Here is an 18820-nt window from a genome sequence, read left to right on the forward strand (position 1 = left end):
ATCCAAAAAAGACGACCAAGGTATAATACTACATCACTGGGGATCACATTTTCAACCACAACTATATTCAGACAAGGGGATCAATACTCCCATTTAAAACACTGTAACACAAACACAATTGCACAAACTTCCATAGATTCTACTAAGTAATTGGATGAACCAGTTACAAAAACATGCTACCTTCTATTATTAACAACATTTTCCAGACGGAGGAGTGAACCACAGGGATTATGAGTGGGATCTCTAAAGCACTTTCTGCATTGGCCTGGCTCAGTTCCCACTGCAGTCAATAGGAGATTTACCGTTAACGTCAACGTGAGCAAAAATAGGCCAATGCTAAATGCCTTTGACAATTCCACTGGAAATGGCTTGGCTATGATCACAGGGAAACCATGACAGTCAGAAACTAGAACCAGATATGGCTCTCAGTCCTGTGCCTTAATCACAAGCCTATAATTCATTACTCGGTTTATAGTATGTGAACGATATACTTGGCCCTACACAGGTTTGGGTCCAGACAACATAGTTATCATAGAATCATAGAATACTAGAACTGGAAGGGACTTCGAGGCCATCGAGTCCAGCCCCCTGCCCTAATGGCAAGACCAAGTACTGTCTAAACCTCCCTGATAGATGTCTATCTAACCTGTTCTTAAATATCTCTAGAGATGATTCCACAACCTCCCTAGGTAATTTATTCCACTGTTTGACCACCCTGACAGTTAGGAACTTTTTCCTAATGTCCAACCTAAACCTCCCTTGCTACAGTTTAAGTCCATTGCCTCTTGTTCTACCCTCAGAGACCAAAAAGAACACGTTTTCTCCCTCCTCCTTATGACACCCTTTTAGATACCTGAAAACCACTATCCTATCCCCCACTCAATCATCTCTTTTCCAAACTAAACAAGCCCAATTCTTTCAGCCTTTCTTCACAGGTCACATTCTCTAGACCTTTAATCGTTCTTGTCGCTCTTTTCTGGACCCTCTCTAATTTCTCCACATCTTTCTTGAACTGCGGTGCCCAGAACTGGACACAATACTCCAGCTGAGGCCTAACCAGTGCAGAGTAGAGCGGGAGAATGACTTCTCGTGGCTTGTTCACAACACACCTGTTAATGTATCCCAGAATCATGTTTGCTTTTTTTGCAACAGCACCACACTGTTGCCTCATATTTAGCTTGTGGTCCACTATAACCCCTAGATCCCTTCCAGCTGTAGTCATTCCTAGACAGCGTCTCCCCACTCTGTATGTGTGAAACTGATTGTTCCTTCCCAGGTGGAGCACTTTGCATTTGTCCTTATTATTCGTTATGTGGCAGAAGATGGCATAAAGCTCTTTGTGTAACCAAAAAAGATTTTTCTGTCTGCTGCTACTGAAATAACTTTGGCTGATCATCATCCTTTCTAGCTTTCCATGTGACAGAACAGAATGCATTGCCTCAAGTGTTTTTGCATAGTGAACTGTGGAAGCTCTTATCTCTCAGGCTGTACGGGATGGCTGCGTGATGTACTTGTTCCAGTTTATTCTGGGGAAAGGAAAAAAACCTAACTAGACTGCATAATAACTGAACATGTAAGCCTAGCCCACATGATTTTTTTTTTTTTTTTTTGTAAAAAAGGCTTCTGTGCAGGCACCTCAAACATGGACATTGGAAAAGGCTCCAGGAAGCACAGCATGACCTAGCTGGAAACCAATTTGTTTTCAGTGTAGACATAGGCACATCTCAGCCCTTGTTATTATCTTCTTTAGATATTTTGGAATCATAGGAGTAAAATTGCAGAATTGCCCCAGGATGGATTTTGGAGGACAGACATAGAACTTTATTGTAGCCTAAAAAAAGATTACTAGGCTGTTGCTTGGGGGTTTTTGGTTATACTATTATTCATTCTATAGCAAAAAGGTACAATGGGAAATGCAAATAGCTCATCTGATCACATTATTACATCCTTCTCACACCAATATTGGGGCCCAGCGGAAAACTAAAAAACAGATGGAAGCAGCCACAAGTGACCCACAGGAATGAAGGAGATTAGAGTATTGAGAGATCAATTGTTCTGCCCTCCCTGCTAGTGCTCTTAATTTTCTCTTCAGCAGCATCGTTTCATCACACAAGCTGGTTTCCACTTGATAGTGTCACAGGGAATCCATGGGCTGGCATGCACTGTGAATGCCTCTAAACACAGCCAGCACTTCCTGATGAGCTGCTGATTGGTGACTTCTCAAATCTTCCATTTGGTTACGAAGTCTTCCCAAGCAAAATTTTTACTGGGCACTTAATTTTTTGAAGGCATCTGGTTTGCTGCCTAATATTCAGGTAGCTGTACATCACTCACAGCCATATGTTAGCCATGAGATAACATTTACAATAAAAATCCTCAGTTTTGTTCTAGCATTGTACATCTTTGACTTCCATATTTTACGGAGCATAGGAAATGCTCATTATGCCTTTTCTGTCCTTGATGTTACTTCCTTTTTGAAATCTCCAACATGCTGCTGCCCTGGTATGTAAACTATTCTACTTCCTTGATGCCTGTGTCTTCTAATTTGATAGTACTGTTTGATGACTGAATTTAAAGGATGTTTGTTTTAGAATAATTAGTTTTGAGCCCCAACTGGCCTGCTATTTTTGCCATATTATTTGTCTAATTTTTTGCACATGTCATTCAGCAGTGCAGTATCAGCAGTAAACTCTAGGACTTGTAAATATTTGCTATCTACCCAGACTATACCAGTGTTTGTATTGCTAATAAACATTATTATAACAAAAAAACCAAAAAACAGCTGGTCTTATCTCTCCAGCAATTATTGCTATCTGAAATTCCTTACTTCTAATGCATTGCAATAAAATACTGTGCACAATTCAATGAAGTATTCATGCCCCTTAAAGATAGTGGTGTAGAAACAACATTCAGACCTACAATACGAGAAGCAATTCTTCAAAGCAGGTACTGGATCAGGTCCCAGCTACATTAGAGACTGCACCTCCGTTTGCTTAGCTCCAAGATGGTAGCATGCCTCTGAGACAGAGATCACAGAGTGCACCAGAAAGCACATAAAGCATTTCTGCTGAGGGTATCAGGGTGTGGAATGAACTTCCAGAGAAGAAGTACAGAAAAAAAAATCTAGAGTCTAACCAGCTTTAGGAAATGCTGCTACTTGCTAAAACTTAAAAATCATAACCAGAATGGCATTCTTAGCCTGTACTGCTCCCTCTTTTACCACACCAAAACAGAAACAAAACCCTACACCACTAAGCAGAGCCTTCCATAACCGGAGGACATGAGAGCCAAACATTCCATGAAATCCACTAGAGACTTTGCTACTGCCAATCTGTTGTATGAAGGAGGCACAAGTGCAATGGGCAGTAGTACAAAAACCTTAAAATAGAAATGCTCTTTCTAGAGGACAGCTATTTTCTTTGGTGTTCATTCAGTAACTATTTCTGAAGGCAGAAACTTGTGATTACGTATCATAGTCCGGACAGAATATAATTGCTATAGTAATACCGTAATTAAATCTACAAAGCTGAAACTGAAAATGTCACAGTGGATGTCAAACATTGTGCATCTTGGGTTGCTCTTACAGGAAAGCTGAGTTAAGGAGGAACCTGTACATTTTTGCTTTCTCTATTCTTTTCTAGCAACATGATTGTTATGGGTTGAAATCCTTACAGGCCTGGTGCAGTTAGGCAACAGATGTTTCTGAATGACTGAGGAAGAAAGCAGCAGCCTGTTTGCCAGAAAGACTTGGGACCACAATCAAGCAATCTTACGGCAATGAATGGTGTAAGTATTCACAGGTGTATTACCTATGCAAAATTTGCACATAATATTCTGCACAACAGATAAAAAGTTCTGGGAAACCCACAGCTTATCACTAGCTGTTCTAGGGCAAAGAGCCAGAAGCATACTGTTCAGTAACCTAATGTACTTATTTGTATTTTCTAAAGGCAAAATATAAGAGTTGAGATAGATACATTTTTGGGAAAAATAATCTAAATTGCTTTTCATGTGAGGTAATTGGTAGTAAATATTTAAATTACCTAAAAAGTTTAAGTAAACAGAGAATAGGAAACAAGCCAAGCTTCCCTAAAACAGAAAGTTCACTTCTTGACAAAGCTAAAGCATGACTTTATGAACTCCTTGCAGTGCATTTTAACTTAAATGAACTCCTTGATTTTTAAAGTCTACAGAAAGCTACAAAATTGCAACAGAGTTCAATTAAAAAAAAACAAAAAAAAAAACAAACTGCTCTTCTTTTACCTGCAATGCTGCAAACATCATCATTTCTTCTTCCGTACATTCTATTTCTTCTAAAAGAATGGCCCATTTTGATTGCTCGTATAGCTGGTTGATTCTGATTGCATCGTACTACAATGAAACAAACAGACACCACGCACACATAAAGTGCCTTCAAAATAAGGACTGGGGCCCCTTACGCTTCAAACATATCTAATTAAAAGAGAGCAACACTAGAATTATTTTTGCATCCAAATTTCTACTTGAGATTTAAATGTTACTCTACTTTGACTTTGAAACAACCAGAATTCCATCAGCAGACACTCAAGCAACCATCTGATTTTGCTCATGTGGCAGTCTCGATGTGTAAACAAACATACATTATGTGTGTCATTTGAAAGACACAGGGTCACATTTTCAAAGACCGGCAGCTGAGCAGCTGGCTGTACAAATGGACATTCAGGCACTCAGAGTGCTGACGCAGGTTTCCACTTTAAATGTTTGGCCATATGCGCAAGACAGAAATAACTCAGTACCTTTGGATTCAAGTCAAAAAAGTTGTAGTATTTGAACCGGAGCAGTAAGGCCTCATTTTCTTTCACATCTTGTTCCATGAGCGATCTTGATGAATCCAGCCATCTGCAAGTTGTCAACAACAGATAACCAACAAAAGATCTGGTTAAGTCTTTGGCTACGTCTACACTAGCACACTACATCGAAGTAGCTTATTTCAAAGTAAGAACATTGAAATAGACTACTTTGATGTGTATTGTCTACACATCCTCCAGGGCTGGTGCCGTCGATGTTCGACGTTGAAGTAGCGATGGGGAACGTCATAAGGAGCCACCCCGGAAGGAAATGCGGAGCGTCCCCCCCCCACACAGCACTCCCTGTTGAAATAAGGGGCCAGCAAAGCCTCCGGATGGGGTCACAGGCTGGATTAGCCCTTGTGGGGCAACAGCAAGCCACCCCCTTAAAGGGCCCCTCCCAGACACACTCAGCCTGCACAGCACAAGGCCCGCAGAGCTGACAAATGGTTGCAGACCCCATGCACACAGCATGAACCCCCAGCTGCAGCAGCAGCCAGAAGCCCTGGGCTAGGGGCTGCTGCACACGGCAACCATAGAGCCCTGCAGGGGCTGGACAGAGAGTCTCCCAACTCCTCAGCTGATGGCCGCCATGGAGGACCCCGCTCTTTCAATGTAGCGGGATGCAGATCGTCTACACACGCCCTACTTTGAAGTTGAACGTTGAAGTAGGGCGCTATTCCCATCTTCGGATAGGAATAGTGATTTTGGTGTCTTGCCGCCTAACGTCTATTTCAACATTGAAATAGTGCATAGCGTATGTAGACATGACACGTGCTATTTCGAAGTAGCAGGCTAGTGTAGATGCACCCTTTGTAACTGTTTTAAGAATGCAGCTTAAGTTTTTCATGAGTCTTTAACTCACCCTTGGTTGATCTTGGCTTTATCGAGAAGCGCTTGTGGTTTGTACATTTTGGCTAAGATTTCCGGGGTTGTAATTGGCTGGCTGACAGCCAGTATACCAGGGTTCCCTTCTGATAGTGCACTATCTCCGAACCAAGCTGAAGTTGGAGACAGCGGGCTTCCATCATGAGAATCATAGGTAGGCGTCATGGTTTTGCTATAAAGTCCTGGACTTGAATATATGCTTCCTAAGATAAACAGCAGTAAACATGTGAAGTTAGTTTTGCATTGAGTGTACAGAATTTGAGCACAGTCTAATACAGTAAATAGATTTTTAAAACCCCACAACTTCTTTTTTAAAAAAGAAATAAAGACATTGTAATGCTTGTTTTCCAATGAAAAGCTACTGCTCTTTTAACTACCCTTGATAAACAAGGTCGACAGAAAGTTTACTTTCTATTTAACCCCTGCGAAAATTCTCAAAAATACACTCTTTGGGACATGAGCTGTGCTTTTTCATGTTTTTACAGCACCTAGCACATTGTAGATATTACGTACTATTATTTGTCTCCAGTATCCTGGTTGCTTACGAAGTTTGAAAGTCAAAAGTTTTGAACAGTAGGGAAAGAAGGAAACAAAGAAATCACAGGAGACAGGGACAAAAAAGTCCTAATGAGGTGGAGCTCACCTTTCACCGGGCCGATATAAAGAACATCAGTGCCTACAGAGAAGGAAAGAAAGGAAGTCAGAAGGCAAGAGAGAGACAAATCAGAAAAGTCAGAAACAAAAAAAGAAAGAGACAGAAAATGAAAAACACGCTCAACTGTAAAAGACTTAGAATACTGTGGTTACATTATATTGTATTCATTTGTTTTCACAGGTTGAACTTGAAACCAAAGCTACCCTCTTCAACTCGTGCCCCAATTAAACCAATGTTGACAGCCTCTGTGCAGAGGAGACGCATCAGTAGGTGCAGATGTTGCTAGCTACCCACTGAACTTTACAAGATGGCCTGCTGACTTTTCAGCACTGTGTGTGGTCGCCTAGCCTTAAACCTGCCTTTTAAAAATCACTGATAATTATTCCATGGAGTCTGGTAAATTTTTCAAGTCCACACATTCTATTTGAGGGAAGTTTTCAATAACCCTGTGAGTGGCATGCTGGTCATTCACCCTGGTTTTGATATTTTTTGACTCCTCACCTTTGTGTAACAAATTATCAAATTCTGTTACGCCTGAGCATCATTTGCTCTCTTCACCAGTGACCACTCTCCCCATTGTGTTTATTTGTATTACACATTGGTACAAAGGTGTAAACCCGAGAATGAGATATTTAAATGGATTCTTTGTCATTAAACATTTGAAAAAAATCCAGAATATGGGTGTACAATCAAACCCATTTTAATTTTTTTTTTTTTTACAAAAAAGGTTTTTGTGCATCCAATTTACTACATCTTCCCTAGATTTCAGACAGACAAACTGCAGAGACACCAGAAGTTAAAGATTTCTTAAAACTATTGCAAATGGCCTTGCCCATTTACTGCACTTAATGCTGACAAGTGTCCTGCTACCCAAATGCAAAGCAGTTCCTAGTTAGCAATTTTCAAGATACTTGTTCACTTTGCCACAGCGTGTTCCGACCACCTCAGCCGTTTTTCAACGAGAAGTCCTTTGGCACCTTACAGACTAACAGATTATTTTTTGGAGCATAAGCTTTCATAGGCTTCATTACATGGTCTTTGCCCACTGTCTTTTGCAGGGCCAGCAGGGGGTGGGTCAGGCTGTGGCAGTTAGGGGTCTGCGTGCCCGGCTGTGGGGTCTGGCTGCAGTGGGTTGTAGCCACGGGGAGGGGGTTAGGCTTGTATTAACGGGGGGAGTTCACTTGTCCAGTGAATGAAGGCAAATGTGGATCCCTCCTACAAGCGAGTACTCGTAAGTAGTGTTTGTTTAATGAGGTAGGAGTGTACAGCAGAATGAGCCAGATTCCTTTTCATGCCTGCGAATGTCACGGACGCCGCTGATAGAAGGAGCAAAGAGGTAATTGCTCCTGGGCCCCTTTGAAATATGGCAGCAGCACTCCTCCAGCGGTAAGGTGGGGCGGGAGGCAGCGCAGGGGTCCCACAGACTTCAGTAACAGTTATGGCTGCTCAGCACTCCTGAATATTGAAACAGGATCACAAGTAAGACTCCCAGAAAACAAGGACTGCATGGCTAATGGCTAGATGTGAAGAGTCTGGTTTAAGCGACTTGCCAAAAGTAGGTCAGTTGGGTTGGTCACTTTACCAGATAATTGGACCAACAACTGTTGGCCACGTGTGTTACGTTCACAAGCAAGTGAACTGTAAGCACGCTCCAAGCAGGGTTGACCATATTTATTAGAATAAGGTTCCGATGAAACCACGTTAGCATGTGACCAGTTTCATTCTTACTAGAACTCGTCAGACGCACGTAACTGCTGTCTATAGCATAATTCAAACCCGGGACGCCTTTGTCATAGTCAAGTTGACTATGACAAAGGCATCCCAGGTTCGAATCACGCTATAGAAAGCAGTTTACGCACATCTGACGAGGTCCTTGATTATGAGAAAGGTCCTCGACTATGACAAAGGCGTCCCGGGTTCAAATGGTGCTATAGACAGCAGTTTACACGTCTTGACGAGTTCCAATAAGAACAACACTGGTCACATGCTAACATGGTTTCATTGGAACCTTATTCTAATAAATATTGCCAAACAGGGATTTGTGGCACAAACAGGCATAGAACTCAATTTCCCAGAGTAAGATTCATCTGTCTCAACTATGAAGCCATCCCTTCTCTTCCTGCAACCTCCTGCCTTGTCCATCTTACACCTTTCAATTTCTGCACCAAATGAGACAGCAATCCATCAGCCAACTGACTTCACTATCCCACTCCACACTTATGCCAGCCTTTTCTAGCACCTGCAGTGGGTATACATCCTAGAGCCTGGGATATCCTGCGCACTGGATGAGACAGGGCTCCTGTGGAGGAGACGCCACGTGATCCTGTAACCAAAAAGACTATAATGCAATGTCATGTATTTGTGCAAACAGGTTAAGTTAAGGTTACCCAGGCAAACTTGGCTCTGGCATTTTCTAACTTCTGAGTGCTTGGCTTTTCATTCTGAATATACTTGTCCCTTTTTTCAAAAGGCAAAAGGGAAAAACGAATTCCACTGTGTGTCATCACAGGGACACCCATGAAAGGGCATCAGCTGGAGTGGAATTTTTAATTCAGAACATGGCCACTGTGTTAATGGAGTGACTAACAGCCGTGGCAGGTTGTAATCCTCTATGTCCACCAGCAATAGAAAGGGATGAGACTGACAGACGATTCTGTATACTTCCTGCCTGTAGAGGTGTCACAAGTGAATGCCCGTAAAGGGTTAAATCCAGAGAGAGTTGGTTCTCTGTTGGCAAGTGGCCAGGTCAGCCAACGGGAGGAGAGAGGGATCTTTTAAACGGAAGTAGTTACCTGCTGGGGGAGAGGTCAGGGGTCTTTTGTCTGGCTGGAGAAGAGAAAGTGTTTTAAGCCTATGCAAGGCTGAATGAATCCAATAAATATTCAGGCCACAATATGATTGCTATGTAAGTGCAAAGGAAGTGTTCAGTCAGACACAATCAGGTTTTTTTTTTTTTTGATGTGGGACTGCTTAGGCTGCCTTTACACTGTACCTTTACTCTGTACCTACTTTCTTTTAAGTTGCTGTGTTAACACCTAGCAACCAAGTATGCTGCATCAACTTTCTTTGTATACTTTATCTTTGGTTAATAAAGCACTTTTTTTTGTTTTTGTTTAAAGGCAATGATTTGATTGCTGTGTCCTAGCAAAGGGCCTGTGTATATTCACGCCTAGGACAAAAAGGTCAGCTATCGGATTGCAGCTTTATTTCTTCCTCTTTGTTTTCAAGCTCTCTTCCAAGGGAGGGTTAAAAGCCTGGGGTTACTCCACAGGCAGACATCCTAAGTGTGTCATCCTGAGTTTTAAAGGGGTGGCATGTTTCTCATGTGGTTGGTGGCAGCTACCTCCCAGGATCAGAGAATCTGTGACCTCGGGAAGCTTTTAAGCAGACTCCTATAGAGGCAAAGTACTTTTTTAAGGTCTCTTGCAGGCCTCCACCTTCTGCGCCTGCAGTGTCAGAGTGGGGATCAGCCTAGACAAGAAGACAGGGAGATTCAGGGATAATGAGTTTCATTTCACACTTGGGAGTGGGGTATACGGTCATTGGCACAAACTCTCCAGTCCATTTCCTCTCCTGCATCCCAGTCTCCCTCTCCCAGACACCTCAAAACACCACCTCTGCACCTTTCTCAGTTACAGCCCCTTGTCCCATTCGCTGCCCAGGTGCTCCCTGCATCCTGGATCCCCTTCTTCCTACCCACCGATAACTAGCAACAGTCGCATCCTCTGGTTCCCAATTCACCTTTTCAACTCCTGCTAACCTCCAGCCTTGGTCTTCCCCAGCTCCAAAGCCTACTTCCCCCAATGTGTCCTCTCGCTTCGAAAGCAGGCGATTCTACTCCTTCGCTGACTCGCGTGTGTGTGTATCCACACACACACACACACAGTTTTAGGGAATAAAACTGCAAAGCTCTCGCAAATCTCCACAGGTTCAGGTTCAGCCTCCCTCATCCGGCAACCTTGGGACCTGAGTGATCCTGGACGAGGGATTTTGCTGCACCGGGGCAGTCAATTCTGCCCCTGCCCCCAGCCTCAGCCCCTGCTGTTGCCACGGCTTCCCCAACTCCCCCCGTCCCAACCCCAGATCCCCAACCACCAGCTCTCTGCTCCAGCTACTCCTCCCAGCCTCTCTGGCTGCCGCTTCCTGCCTGGCCCCAGCCACAGCTCCTGTGGCCATGGCTCCCTGCCTGGCCCTGGGGATAAGCTGCTGCTCCCCAGCCATGGGCTTTGCATGCAGCCCCAGCAGCGGATTCCTGCGCAGCCCGAGATGAGCTGCCAGATTACCAGCCCAGGCCACTGCTCCCTTCTGCTATTCCTGGCCCGAGCTCCCTAGCTGCTGCCCGCCTCCCCCTTGCCACCAGACCAGCTATGGCTGTCCTGCCCTGCGCTCCTGCTGCTGGTCTAGCTGGCCTCTCCACCTGCCAGCCTCAGGACTCCCTGGTCCTGCAAGATCCATGGTCCTGCCAGACAACAGATGCTGCGGATAAGAGAATACCGGCTTTTGGCATTTTAACCTGCACTGTGTCTGAATTATGATTTTTCAAAGGCCTTTAACTAGGTCAAATTTTTGCAGATTATTCAGGGATGGCAAGAATCACAGCTCCCACAAAGCTATAACCTCTGCCAAATTTCAAGTTCCCATTCCAAATCATGAGAAGGGCTAGAAAGTTTCTCCACAGAATGGCTGTTTATTTTTTAATGGGCAAAACTAGTTATTTTCCACCTAATCCCATTCTCTAAAACAGAATTCCCATTTTAGCTGAAACTCAGATAAACTACTGACCAACAACAGATGCCAGCATGGAAAATTTCAGTCTAAATGGTTAAACTTTGGCAACATTGTAAGCAATTGAAAACGGTATCATAAAGGTAACTGCAGGCAACCTTAGACAGCAGCACTATCAGCTTTGCTTACATGATCTGCCTAGAAGTTCAGCATCTCAATGTGCAGAATGTACTCTTAAATCTGGAAACACAGAGACGTGCATGCCTTGAAATGATTACTCATCTCACATTACTACTCAGTAGTAAAGAAACAGTATACCCGCAGCACCAGGGCAAACTGAACAACAGCTGGTAGTTACCGTAAGGTTAAATATATGCAATTTTTATTTAAGGGGATGGAAACAGTACAATTAAATGCATTAAAAGGAAACCACACTGAACAACACGGGTTCATACACTGAACAACTAATTCCACTGGATAGCAAATCCCTTGGAGGCAAAGGTTAGGAAAAACTATTTTCACTTCATTCCCTTGCTAGTCCAGAATCACTTGTGGTTCTGATAATAGCAGCATTATGTCCAGGTCTGGTATTTTAAGACCAATTAAGGAAGATGTTGCAAGATGTACTTCAATTCAGTGCAACTTCTTATCTCCACTTCTCTGCCTTTGCTTGATTAGTAAGTAACCACTTTAGAACACATGCAGCTCTAAAAAAACGTAGACTGTCAGAACGTACTGCTGGAAATGATAGTGAAGATCCATTCCAGTTTAGAGTTCTCATGACTGACTTGTCCAATATTCTATTTCCACTACTACTGGGTTTCCAGGGCCATCAAGGTCTTATGAGGAGTTTAATTTTTCAAGCAGATTGTAAGTCTGTCTTAATTTAGCACTCCTATTAACTATACTTTCTCCACTGTGGCGTCATTCTGTTTGTCGCCACTGTGCAAATTATCTACCAGATATGCAAATTATTCCACCATTAGACATAATGCAATAAATGAAGAACGTGCTTCAGCCTTTCCAGATGAAAAGTAACCTCTTGTGTCTTTACATAAGGAACACTAATACACGTAAAACTCAAGTTTTATGGAATTGGCTCAGACACTGTCGTCTTTCCTGATTCATACAAAAAGACATAATTCTTGCAATAGCACTGCCCCTCAAAGAGTGGGGGGGCCTGGGACACCACCCCCATAGGGTTTTTACAGCTCCTGTTCTGCCCCCACCCCACTCTGCTCCTTCTTTAAGCCTCCACCCCTGCTCCACTCCCTCCCCACCCCACACCAACCTTCCCCCCTCCCCACAAGAGCCAGCTGGGGGATTAGCAGGGGGCCTGCTCTCACCAATAGTGGGTTTGTGTGTGGCAACCTGACTCCAGCTCACTCCACTCCCCTGGCTCCCAACCATGCTGCTCTGGCTCCTGATGCTGGTAAGTGCAAAGGTGGTTTCATCCCTTCCCCCAAATCCCCTCCCCTGAGAGATGTGGCTGGGAGCTGGAGGAGCAGAGTGGGCAGGAGCTGGTTCTGGCTGCTGCCAGTGGTGGGGGGGAGGAGGTAGGCCTGACCCCCCCACCCCGTTGCTGGTGCCAAGTCCCCCACTAATTCCTTGGGCCACATCATATAAAGCTCTATATAAACAGGATAAGAAAACCGCTCTGTACCGTACCCTAAACAGACACTAAAAGAATCAGACTCAACTTTTCTTTAAAACATTGGCACTGTTCTATTATTTTACACAGGCAAAGGAACTTAGAATTCACTCACAATGATTACTGAATACTACATAGCTCTGAGACGACTTTGGTAGTTTACTTGCAATGAAGCTCTTGCACAGGCATCAATGGGTTACGTGTGACTAATCGATCTTTCACTTTAACACGGGCACCATTCCCTCTCCTTCCTCTTCCTTCTCACCCCAAATAACTTCACAAACAAACCTATACTCACCTGATCCTGGTGTGATTAATGGGCCCTCCAGTTCAAGAGCCTCATCTTCACTCTGCTCATCTATCTTTTTCTTTTTTTTCTTTGTTGGATCCCTGGGTTTCCTCAAGAGAGAGAGCTCTTCTGGGTGTCTGATGTCTGGAGAGAAAGGTACCATTTTAACACAGGAAAGCAAACAAACAAAACCCCTGTGTCCACTATTGACAAACTCAAATAACTTACAGGCTTTAACCTGGGAAATTGTCTTGCAAACTAGACTCTGTGTGGAAATAAACAAAGAGATTTTGGTAATTTTTCTCAGTATGGAATTTTCAAAATTAGCTTTTTTACTTTTTGACATAAAAGGAAACAAACCTGCAATTGTTTCCTGGCCAGATTTCCTGACGGAACCCCCTTTGATTTTTCTAATCACTAACAGGCTAAGGATGTATTTCTTATGAGCCAGTCCAGATGCTGTTTCTGGGTTTGACTCTTATTACCTGAACCAACTGTGCTATTTGTACAGATAATTAAATTTTTCACATAAATGGGTACAGTACGTTAAAATGAAAACATTTAAATACTTGTAAATCATATTGGTTATTTGGGGCAAAGAAAACTTGTGCTATGATATAAAGCATTCAAACTACTGACCAAGATTTTTTTTAAAAAATGGGGGCCTAAATCCACTGGGTGCCTAAATGTGGATTTAGGCACCAAAGTGACTAACCAGAATAGCACTTCTAAAAAAGTGGTTTGATTTTTCAGGTGACCAAATATAGAGTTAGGAAACTATTTTCAGGAACCAATTTTTTTTAAAAAGCTTGGCCACTGTATTTGTTTTCTATTATAAAAGTATTAATAGCTGGTTTTAATAGTTTAAGAGCATGTTGTTAAAACAGAAAACCACAATACACAAAGAACACAAACATTTTATAAAATGCTATTATACCTCAATTTGCTAAAGCCTGAAAATTAGCACAATGTAACAAATGCTTGAGAACCACTGCACTAAACCATAGGGTCATTTTAGACACAGGGTAGCTCTTTGCTTTGCTTACATGTGTCTTCACTCAGCTCTTATTGGGAAACAGCTCTAAGAAAATGAAATCAACTGTCTGCCAGAACATGGGGCTAATCAATAAACAAATTAGATGGAATCCAAAATTCCCATGCTGAAATCAGAAAAAAAAAAACGCTCCATCTAGTACAATTCTGTATGATTGGTATTTGAGTAACAAATGGGAAAGCATTCATCTGGACATTCTGCTATTTTAATATAAGGATAAAAGACTGCAGCACGAAGAGCTAAGGGATAAAAGATGCCAAATGAAGATTAGCAGAGAACATGGCATTTCAGCTGCTAAAGAGCTTTGGTTATCTGTGCTCCGAACTTCACTAGTTACTTTTAACTCTGGCTTCAGCCAGATCCCGCTTGACAGTGGCAGGTAATACAGGGCTTGTCTATATTAAGTGGAAGATTGACCTGGTCAGGGTCAACCTTCCAGAGTTCGATTTTGTGCATTTGGTGAAGATGTGGCCCAAAAAAAAAAAAAAAAAAAAAAAATCGCTCTCTCTGGGGTTGGTAATTGACTTCTGTACTCCCTTCTGGAGTAAGGGAAGTCGACATGAGACTATAGAAGCTTGGTCTTCGCTAGGAAAATAAGTCAACCTGCATACGGCAATTATGCAAATACTGTAGCTAGAACTGCAACTTGTTTTCCTAGTGTAGACTTAGAATTCAAAAGAATAGTACGGAAAGCAACCACATTGCTTTTCTAGAATGGCGTAGGGTGCTCAGGAAGAGATACAGAGTCAGAGTCAATCTTCCAGGGCTTGATTACATGCACCTAGCAAGGACACATGACATCGAACTATCAGGGGTTGACAGTCTACCCCCGTACTCGTGAGGAGTAGGGGAGGTTGACAGGAGTTTCTCCCATTGGCATCCCTCAGCAAGGATGGCCAGATAAGTTGATCCCAGATAAGTCTATTCCAGCTACGCAACTGTCGAACCTAGGATTGACTTTCAGGTCTAGCGTAGACCTGCCCTCAGCCTTTGAAACCAAACAAGTAAGTTTTACCCATGATCACTGACAACTGTGACGTGCTGTGGACAGCGTGTGAAAGGTATACCTCAGCCACAGCACTACAACTAAAAATGGAATTGGTTCCTCTCTGTGTACGCTTTCCTGCCCTAGCGACCTGCTAGTGAAACACCAGGATAAAAACAGTAACAAATCACCAATAAATTGCCCAGTGTTTGCTTTACAATAGGGGTGGGGGACCTGGAGCAGCCTGGATCCAGCCTGCAAGGCCCTGGGTCCCCCCACCATCCCTCTAGTAGTGGTGCAAGCTGGCACTGGCACTCCAGCCATGCAGGGAGGTGCCATGGCTACAGCGCCATTGCCAGTCAGCTTGTGTCACTGAGGGAGTGGTGGTGGAGAGCCGCAAGCCTCGGGAGCTGGAGCCGGCCTTGAGCTCTGTCTCGTATGGGGGGAAAGCTGCTCCTGCCTGCACAGACTGCTGCCCCCCCTTCACTCCCCTTGGCCGAACTGAAGCTGGAGGGAGGGACATTTCCCTGTACTGTGCAGAGCCATGCAGAGGCTTTTCTCCTCCCCTCCACCTCTGCCTTGAGCTGTGCCAGGCAGGCAGGCACCCATGCCTCATCCCAGCCTCTCCTCTCCAGGCTCCACACCCCAAACACCTCCCGAACCCTCTCCCCAGCCCATGCTCCCCACCCTGCTCCTGTACCCCCTTCCAAATCCCTCCACCCCAGCTTACTCCTGCACCCTCCCTCCCACCCCCACCCATTCCACCTCCCCCCCAGAGCCCTCATCTCAGCCTGCTCCTGCGCCCCCTTCCAAAAATCTCCACCCCCAGCCCACCCTGAACCTCATCCTACACCCCTCCTCCTAGCCAGGCCTGTCACCTCCTGTCCACACCTGCACCCTGCCTCCAACCCAGACCACCCATCCCAAGCTCACTTCTATCCCCCCACCTCCTGAGGAGACCCTGCAGCCCCACTCCAGCCCAACCCACCCCAGCCTCCCCCTCTCATTCACTGAACCCCTTTTTTTCGGCCTCACTCCAGAACCCTGGGATGTGCGTGTGCAAAAAAAAATCTACTAGCCTCAGTCTCTGCTGGCTCTTGAGTGCAGCTTCAGGGTAACCAGATGAATGTCTGATTCTTGCTTCTCACCTGGGGGACACACCTGTGAAGATTTTTATTTATTTGGCTTCTCACTTTTCGGGGGGGTCCCCGAATGATTTTTCTATGAGTCACTGGCTCCCGGTCCAAAAAAGGTTCCCCACCCCTGCTTTACAACAGTCAATCACAGCTGAGGACCAGACTGCTGCCGTGCTCTATTGCAGATGGGTCGTACCTGTCTAATCTGTTCAGGGCCTGTCTATGCTTGCAGCACCACAGTTTAACAAGGTTGCTATCGACGCTGATGGAAGGGCCGACCCCCTTTGCGTACGTATTCCACCTCCCTGAGAGGCAGTAGCGATATCTAGGGGAGAAACCCTCTTATGAAAATAGTGCTGTCTACCCCAAGAGTTAGGTCACTGCAAAGCCACACCTCGGAGCAGTGCACTCCTAAACGTCCCGAGGGACACACTTCAGTCAGTATGGCTATGGCTACGCTAGCACACTACGTCGAAGTCGCCTATTCCGAAGTAAGAACATCGAAATAGGCTACTTAGACGCGTATCGTCTACACGTCCTCCAGGGCTGGTGCTGTTGACGGTCAACATTGAAGTAGCGACGGGGAACGTCGAAAGGAGCCGCCCCGGAAGGAAATGGGGAGTGTCCACACACACACACACAAGCGCTCCCCGTCAAAATAAGGGGCCAGCAAAGCCTGTGGATGGGGTCGCAGGCTGGACTAGCCCTTCTGGGGCAACAGCAAGCCGCTCCCTTAAAGGGCCCCTCCCAGACACACTCGGCTTGCACAGCACGAGGTCCGGAGAACCGACAACCAGTTGCAGACCCCGTGCACACAGCATGGGCCTGCAGCAGCAACAGCCACCGCCGCCAGAAGCCCTGGGCTAAGGGCTGCTGTGCACGGTGACCACAGAGCTCTGCAGGGGCTGGGCAGAGGGCCTCTCAACCCCTCAGCTGAAGGCTGCCATGGAGGACCCTGCTAGTTCGATGTAGTGGGACAGATTGTCTACACATGCCCTACTTTGAAACTGAACGTCTAAGTAGGGCGCTATTCCCATCTTCGGATAGGAATAGCGATTTTGACATCTCGCCACCTAATGTCGATTTCAATGCACCCTATAAGTTTGTAGCGTAGACCATGGCTAAGTGTTTAAATCCCAGTATGGGTCCTTTCAAGCCCAACTCTCCAAAATAAAAAAAAAAGTCATTGCTGCCCATCTTACTTCAAGCACGATGACAAAAGACATGCACATATTGGCTACATCTACACGTGAAGCCTACATCGAAGTAGCCTATTTCAATGTTGCGACATCGAAATAGCCTATTTCGATGAATAGCGTCTACACGTCCTCCAGGGCCGGCAACGTCGATGTTCAACTTCGACGTTGCTCAGCCTAACATCGCAATAGCGCAGCGAGGGAACGTCTACACGCCCAAGTAGCACACATCGAAATAGGGATGCCAGGCACAGCTGCAGACAGGGTCAACGGGCGGACTAGCGCTTCCGGGGCAACAGCTAGCCGCTCCCTTAAAGGGCCCCTCCCACACACACACAGCCTGCACAGCACGCGGTCTGAGGAGCCATAGGCACACAGACCCCGGGCGCCGCAGTCATGGACCCCCAGCAGCAGCAGCAGCAGCAGCAGCAGCTAGAGGTCCACCCAGCCCTCCCGGCAGGAGCAGGGCTTGCCCTGGCCCATGCCATGTGGGAGGCAGCTGAGCACCTCCTTGCCCCAGGGGAGGAGATGACCCCAGGGCAGCAGGGCTCAACCCCTACCCCTGCAGCACCCTGCTCCACTCCCCGCCTCACACGCCAGCGGCTGTGGAGCTACCCCACCAGCACCGACTGGTGGGAGCGGCTGGTGCTTGGGGAGTGGGACGACGACCACTGGCTCAGGAACTTCAGGATGACCCGGCAGACATTCCTGGAGCTGTGCCAGTGGCTCACCCCCGCACTCAGGCACCAGGACACTGCCATGCGGCGTGCCCTCACGGTGCAGAAACGGGTCGGCATCGCTGTCTGGAAGCTGGCCACTCCAGACAGCTACCGATCCGTGGGCCAGCAGTTTGGTGTCGGCAAGGCCACCGTCGGGGCTGTCTTCATGCAGGTAAGCAAACCCACGAGGGGGAGGCCAGGGCAGGGGGGCCAGAGCAGGGCAGGGCAGGGCCAGAGCAGGGCCACGCACACCCTGCTCACCCCTCATTGGTGCCGTCCCATGTGCTTTCTCTGCAGGTTGTGCGTGCCATCAACGCCATGCTCCTGCACAGGCTCGTGAGGCTGGGGGACCCAGATGCCACCATCGCCGCCTTTGCCACCCTGGGCTTCCCCAACTGCTTCGGGGCTCTGGATGGGACTCACATCCCCATCTGCGCCCCGCATCACAGTGGTGGACGATACCTCAAATCGCAAGGGCTACCATTCTGTCGTCCTCCAGGCCTTGGTGGACAGCCGGGGACGTTTCCAGGACATTTACGTGGGCTGGCCTGGCAGCATCCACGACGCCCGGGTTTTCCGGAACTCGGGCCTGTGCCGCTGGCTGGAGGCGGGGACCTACATCCCCCAGCGGGAGATCCCTCTGGGGGACACCACCATGCCCTTCTGCATCATCGCAGATGCGGCCTACCCCCTCCG

At 46.1% G+C, this 18820-nt stretch overlaps 1 protein-coding gene across 5 annotated transcripts in view; it reads right to left on the reverse strand.

Annotated features, from left to right (window-relative positions):
• FERMT2 (FERM domain containing kindlin 2) overlaps positions 1-18820 on the reverse strand; it is a 100991-nt gene that overhangs the window by 22601 nt on the left and 59570 nt on the right. For 3 of the 5 annotated variants that reach the window (XM_074996224.1, XM_074996222.1, XM_074996223.1), the window contains exons 4-8: positions 13044-13178; positions 6358-6390; positions 5692-5917; positions 4776-4878; positions 4264-4371 (exon numbers count right to left, since the gene is read on the reverse strand). In XM_074996224.1, the coding sequence (XP_074852325.1) occupies positions 4264-4371; positions 4776-4878; positions 5692-5917; positions 6358-6390; positions 13044-13178 (605 nt within the window). The remainder of the gene's footprint in view (positions 1-4263; positions 4372-4775; positions 4879-5691; positions 5918-6357; positions 6391-13043; positions 13179-18820) is intronic. The other 2 variants (XM_074996226.1, XM_074996225.1) reach the window with 1 other exon arrangement.

The sequence above is a fragment of the Carettochelys insculpta genome, chromosome 6 (genome assembly GCF_033958435.1).
Source record: "Carettochelys insculpta isolate YL-2023 chromosome 6, ASM3395843v1, whole genome shotgun sequence".
Lineage (NCBI taxonomy): Eukaryota > Metazoa > Chordata > Testudines > Carettochelyidae > Carettochelys > Carettochelys insculpta.